This window comes from Arachis duranensis, chromosome 3 (assembly GCF_000817695.3).
Source record: "Arachis duranensis cultivar V14167 chromosome 3, aradu.V14167.gnm2.J7QH, whole genome shotgun sequence".
Taxonomy (NCBI): Eukaryota; Viridiplantae; Streptophyta; class Magnoliopsida; order Fabales; family Fabaceae; genus Arachis; species Arachis duranensis.
In genome coordinates, this window is record NC_029774.3 from 87,430,391 (window position 1) to 87,437,475 (window position 7,085).

A 7,085-nucleotide genomic window follows, 5' to 3' on the forward strand; every position below is an offset into this window, starting at 1 on the left:
TTACAAGTATCTCAAATCAAGATCATATCCCTCTTACAAGACTTGCAAAGTTAAAGACGATGGAAACATAAATACTAAAACAATACAGAAAAGTCGTCTAACAGAAAAGAAATAAGCTCTTTCGAACATCGTCGTCCGTAACCTGAAAGAAAGATCTGTAGGGGAGTGAAAACATCATCATCGAAAAGGTTCTCACTATAGAGTTACAGAATTACTATAATAGGATACGCGAGATAAAATTGTTACAGTGATTAATAATCGCCATATGCATCTTTTCAAAAGCAATGGTTTACTGTAAGAGAAAAATCTGAAATCTTTTCTAAAAGAGGAATTGTTCATTTCTTGAAAATTCAAAAGCCTTTCAAAAGATTTATCTATACTGATCTAAATTAGTTTTTCATACTTTTTCAAACAAGAAACATCCACCAACATGGCTTCCGGCCCACCTCATGATCAACCACGGCCCTAGGCCCAAACAGTCCAAACAACAACCAATCACCACGGTCCAACAGAATCCTAGTTACAAACACAAATAGGAAAGTTCAAGCACAAACAAACAATTACTTCAAGTAGAACATTTAGCAATTAACCACAATTAATCACAAAGGCAAACCAAGTACAATATGCACACTCAAACAATGTTACATAGATGCATATGATGAATGCCTGTCCTAGTGGCTGACGAGTCTCATCTGTCGATTATAAAGTCAACCCGACAAGTCCTGGTAGCTAACCATTGGTTTGTCCCTCTGTCGTGCATCCCCAACTTGAGTTATTCACAATCATAATTATAATTTACATCCAACACCCTCACTGGTGTATATTCACGGGGGCGAGCTCATCCGGAACTTTCACAGTGTCCGGTCACACTTACAATATAGGGTCAGTAGAGTATCGAATCTCAACCTGGAGCACGTGGTGGCTAGCCACTGCTTCTATCCAGGGAAACTCGTACCTCAGATAATTGGAAGTACAACAATCACAATATCAATAACTCAGCATATATGCATTCATTCTCAGCCATAAATCAACATTCATCTCAGCCATCCGACTCATAACATCATTCCGCAATCATCCATAATTCATTATCATACACAGCCATTCCGTCTCATAACAAAATAGCACTTCCACCATCCAACATCATCAAATTCATAAAATATTCATTTAACTCATAAATCACTTTTTCTCAATTCACTTCTCTTTGAAATCACAAATCAATTATTTTCAGCCTTGGCTTTAAAGTTTCCATTCCTCAAATCATCTCAGGATCATAAGCCACTTTTACTTAAAGTATGTTCCCTTTTTAAAATAAAGCCACCCTCGACATCTTTTTTTTTCCAAAATTTCCAAAACCGTGGCAAATTAAAGATTTCTTTTGAAATATTCAAAATCATCCATCTAACAATGGAATTTTATAACAAAAGTTCCTCGGCAGAGTCTCAAGTCTTTAGGAAAGGACAACCTATCTCAATTTCTTAAGGTACTCGTTGAAACTCTTAAAATCGTGGATTCTTTGTTTAAGTAGATAGAAACATAATTTATTATAAAACCGAATCGTATAAAGTCACAAGTCCCGACCTAATCCAAAACCAATTCACTTGAAACGGAGCCAATCCATTTAAATCAAAACCACTTTCAGGTTCCGTCTTACAACCAATTTCCTGACTCCTTCCAAAATGTCACAACGTAGTTACTCAGTCAAAAGTCCAATTTCCTTTAAAAACATAAAAAGTTTCTTTGAACGAAATTCTTAAGTCTAATTAAAAGAATAAATCCTTTTGATATTAAAAATCAATATTAGAACATAATACATTCTTTCAATGATTTGAAATGGTAAAATCATTCTTTTATAAATGAATAGAACTCAAGACATGTAGTTTACTTAAATAAATTAAACTAAAAAACATAACTATTTTCTTAATAAATCAAATGATACAATTTCTTAAATCCAAACCTTTCTAAATAATTTTTCAAACAAAGTCTAAGATTTTTATAGAAATTTTGGTAGCACCTCCCCTAAAACTTGGACTTTGCCACCCGGATCGTGTCCCAACTAGACCATTACACAATCCTTTTCAACGGTTGTTCAAAAGCAAACTAAATCAAACAGTCATCTTATTTTCATATCTCAAGGAAACCATTTCAAAATCAAGTCATTATCAGCTGATTAAACTCATTTCCAAAATTTTAAAGAAACAGTTCCGCAATAATCCATTTATCAAAACGAACAATAATCCAAACAAACATATAATCATATCCATCCAAGCCAGCCAGGCAATATTTAAGACCTTTACAATCACTAAAAATTATATAATTCTCACAACAGTATCCATTTATAACAATTTCAAAATAAAAATGGCTTTTTACAAAACCCCTACCTCAATATGCAAAACCATAGCCCAAACGCCTCACAGAGTTCTTTTCGTCTCAACCCGAAATCACCGGCAATCAAAACCTCGGTTCTGCTTGCTCTCTCAAAAGCAGAAACAGTTACAGACGACACAAGCAAATCGGATTCTAACTCCTAAAACCATTAATATCACAAATACTTTATTACACGGAATAGAACACTAACGCAGGGCTTTCGAAACAGAAATACTCACTGAATTCACAAAACGAAGCAGCCGTAACTCCAAATCAACCCGGCAGCGGCTCTGTCAATAACCTCAAGTGACAGCGGCAATGTAAAACACCGATGATGATGACTGTAACAACCACACGGCGTCAGAAACCTTTCAGAAATTTTGAAAGAACAGAAACGGTTTCTCCTCTGTGCGTCACCCTTATCACATGTCTCGTCCTCCTTCTCTGGCCCTTCCTCTCTCCAGCGATGGTGATTTTCCGGCGATGACACCAGCCACAATAGGGACGGCGGCGGTGAGAACGGCAGCGGTGACGCGGCGTAGATGCGGTGGCGACAAAGGCGCGGCAGCTCCATTTCCGTGACCACCCTCACTCGGGAACCAACCTTCTTCTCGGTTCTGCTCTCCCTGGCGACAGCGCAGACGGCGCGGTGGTGGCGGTGAACTGGACACGGTGGCGGGGCACTGTTGGCAGGCGAGCTACTCTGCAGCGACGGTGGCCACTTCTGGGTTTGGCGCGATGGCAACCAAGGACTCATTGCGGCTTCTCCAATCGCATCTTCTCCCTCGGAGGCAACCTTGGCTCGCGCCTCCAACGGTGGGAGACAAATCAGCGAGGGCGGCTTCAGTGGCGACGGCAAGGAGGCTCGGTGACAGTGACACTGGCGGTATGGACTGCAGCGGCGGCGCAACGCGTTGAGGACGACGGCGATGCGGTGAGCTCCCCTCCTCCTCTCCTCTGTCGTAACTCTCTGTATCTCTCTCCCTTTTTGCTTCTTTTTCTTTCTTTCATGGCGAAGGGAGACTATTGTGCGTGTTTACTGCGCAGGGAAGAGGGTGAAGAGGCTAGGGCTGCGCAGCATTAAGGAAAAGTGGATGGGGGATGGGTGTGGCAAAAATTAGGGTTAGGGACAAATTTAGTAATTTTAATAAAATTAGGGTAATAGAGTAACTGAAAACCAATTTTTAATCCAATAATAATAATGTATAAAAATACTATTTGTTCATCAATTTTACAAATTATTTTTAATAAAATGCTCAAATCCAATAAATAGGGATAATATAATTAATTTTTTTATTTTCCAAAATAGCAGTATTAATATTTTAAAATATTGATTATTTAGTCCAAATTATATAAAATTCTTATTATTTCATGACTACTAACTCTATAATTTAAATATAGAAAATAATCTAATAATGGTAAAATTGGATAATAATCTTAATTTATTTCAAATTCAATTAATCAAAACTTGCTTTAATTATCTTTAATAAAATAATTTCTGAAATTAAGACTATAAGTAACCACATGATTTGAGACTTGATCATAATAAGACTTTTCAAAAAATTTTGGATCTTGCATCCACACTTATTACAGAAAGTAAAATTTTTTTTTATAAAACACGAATTTTTATATATAGTACAAAAAATTTTGCATATAACACCTAAACTTATAAATATTATAGAATATAACTTTTGCATATAACACAAACATTTATTTGATATAGTATAAAAAATTTTCTATGTTGTCCACTAGTTTATTTTGATACTAGGTACAACAAGATTTTTATATTATATATTAATATTCTTGTGTTCAAAGAAAAAAAGGACAATAACAATGATAATGATAAAAAAAAAGATGAAAAAGAAAAAAAAGACAATAATGATGATGACGATGACCGTAATAATGACAGCGATAATAATAACATTGAAGAAACTGAAAAAGAAGTAATAATATATACATATACATATGTTTAAAGAAAAATACATTATAACTTAGTTAAAAATTTATTTTAAAAAAAATTAGGTACTTAACTTTATTGATTTAAAATTATATTTTAATTTTAATTATCATACTACTAAAAACTCAAAATCATCCCTATAAAAAGAGTACGTACTCCTCCATATATTAAAAATAGAGATCGCCATAATTAAATTAAAAAAAATAGTTCGACTTGATTTACCTAACATTTTTTAAATAAAAGATATTTAAAATATTAACAATACTAAATTAAAATAAGTTAAACATTAAATATGTTAAAAACATAAATACTCTTCAATCAAGTAATTTACTCGATCAAATCCAACTAAATTATATAACTATATTTTAAATTTATGCCGTTCTTTCGTTATCACAGTGTCGTTACTACTACGTTGCCATTGCTGTCTTCACTTACTCCTCTTCCTTCTCTTTTTTTTTTATTTGAATTTCTTCTTCTCTTCGGTCATTATCATGATCATCATCATCGTGAGAGGTGAAATAAAAAGAATTATAAACAAATAAAATAAAAAATTAAATAAAAATTAAATAAATAAAAAAAGAAACAACTGCAGATGATAAAGAGGGAAAAGATGAAAATTTTTAAATTATGCAGAATTCATTAAAAAAATAACACCGAAATTTCTTAAAAATAAAATAAAAAAATAAAAAAATAGAAAAGAAAAAGAAACATCAGCAGAAGATAAAGAGGAGGAAGATGAAAATTTTTAAATTATGCAAAATTTATTAGAAAAATAACACCGAAATTTTTTAATTATGATATATAGATATCTTAGTTTTGACACCGATTTCGGTGTCACTGAAAACAAATTTAGGTGTTATCTTTGTTTCTAACAAGAATTCAATCCAATAAGTGTGAATTTATAATTATTCAACTAAATAAGATTGTAATACATGTTCATTCAAATCTAATATGAAAAGTAATATTCTTAAAAAAAGATGTAAGATTAAAAAAAAAGAAAAATAAGAAGCCAAAAAATAATAAGAAAAAGATAAAAAATAGTTGAAAAATAAGAAGAAACAACAGTAGAAGATAAGGAGGAGGAAGAATTTTGAATTATGCAGAATTTATCAAAAAAATAACATTGAAATTTCTTAACAATAATATATAGATATCTTAGTTTTGACACCGAAATTTCGATGCCACTTTAAACACATTTTGATGTTATTTTTGTTTTAGCAAGAATTCAATCTAATAAGTGTAAATCTACATTCATTTAATTAAATAAGATTATAATACATGTTCATTCAAGTCTAATATGAAAAGTAATACTCCTAAAAAGAAGATGTACGAGCAAAAAAAAAAGAAAAAAGAATAAGAAAAAAAATACAGCATAAAAGATGAGATTTATATGTTTCTAACAAAATTTTAATGTTAAAACTACGAAATTTCGGTGTTATTTTTGTTTATAGCAAGAATTTAATGGAATAAGTGTAGCTCAATTTTTGTCAAGGTAAAAAAATTTTGATGTTATTTTCTGATAAATTTTGCATAACTCAAAAGTCTTTCTCCCTTCTTCTTCGTTATCATGAGTATCTTTTTCATTTTTTTTTTTTCAACTTCTCATAATTCTTTTGTTTCATCCTGATAACAAAAATAAAACAAGAAAAAGAGAACAAAAAATCAAACAAAAAAAAGAAGAGATACATAATACTACAAAAATCACTAAAAAAACGAAAAAAAATACAACAATAACGAAGTAATAAAAGATCGATGATGACAAAGAAATATGTAAAGGAGAAGAAAGAACGCGAAGGAGAAGTAAAAGAACACAAAAAAAAAGAATTGAAGAAGTAAAAAAGATCGCAGAAAAAGCACGAAATATAAAAAAATAATGTGTACACACACGAATAATAAAATTTATTTTTATTAGATTTGAATTAATTTAGTTAAATTTTATTATCAAAAAAATTTATATATAATTTCACTGATTTAATTAATCACATGTTTGATTTGTCCATTTTTGTGGACAAAGCGTGAAAAAAAAAGGTAAGCTATATATTGAAAAAAAATTATTAATAGTCTAATATTTTTTAAATTTGATTAGTAGTCATTTCAATGTGAATTAAATTAATTTTGATTTCTCATGTGGAACTTGAATCTGGGATGAAATTAATTTTTATGTAATTACCAATAAAAACTAAAGTAACTATTGTATATATCATATTACTAAATAAAATAAAAATCACTAATAACATAATGTACATTAGTGAAGACAGATGATTAGTGTCTTTATCCAACAAATGTATATATGATTAGTCAATAATACAGCAATTGTATTGATCCCTCAATTAGAGCCTTTGATCAATAAAAAAAAATCTCATCGGATGACCCTTCTCCATTTATCGGACTACTTTCATTCCTTATCAATATGAACTGAAATTTCAATTTATATCACATCAGTATGAAACTAAAATCAAATTATATCACTTCAGCTCACATCATATATATAATAAACTAAAGAGTATTTATCTATTTTGGTCTTTCAAAAATTTTAAATAAGACACTTTAGTCTTTAATTAAAATTATTTATTTAATTAGCCTCTAACAATTAACTCCGTCAGTTACTTAGGTCATTTACTCCGTTAACTCTAATAGAAGACAAAATAATCTTTGACAACTAATAGAAGACAAAATGATCCTTGATCTCCTCTATTCGAAAACGATACCGTTGTCCCCCAATTTTTATCATATCTCACGTAATCCTAACATTCGTACTCTCCTT

The 7,085-nt window shown here is 31.0% G+C and overlaps 1 protein-coding gene across 6 annotated transcripts; it reads right to left on the reverse strand.

Moving 5' to 3' along the window:
• Nucleotides 1–3,468, reverse strand: LOC127745763 (uncharacterized). Of its 6 annotated transcripts, XR_008007234.1 has the most exons (3): nucleotides 2,379–3,468; nucleotides 404–516; nucleotides 1–155 (listed from the first exon to the last, which is right to left on the reverse strand). XR_008007234.1 is itself a non-coding variant. In XM_052259484.1 (2 exons), the coding sequence occupies exon 1, from the start codon at nucleotides 3,119–3,121 to the stop codon at nucleotides 2,609–2,611; it is 513 nt and encodes a 170-aa protein (XP_052115444.1). In that variant the 5' UTR covers nucleotides 3,122–3,468; the 3' UTR covers nucleotides 1–155; nucleotides 2,604–2,608. The 6 variants fall into 6 exon arrangements, 3 of the variants coding, with proteins under 3 accessions (XP_052115444.1, XP_052115443.1, XP_052115442.1); XR_008007232.1 differs by lacking the exon at nucleotides 404–516; XM_052259484.1 differs by lacking the exon at nucleotides 404–516 and having other exon boundaries at nucleotides 2,604–3,468.
• Between the last annotated feature and the right edge of the window lie 3,617 nt (nucleotides 3,469–7,085).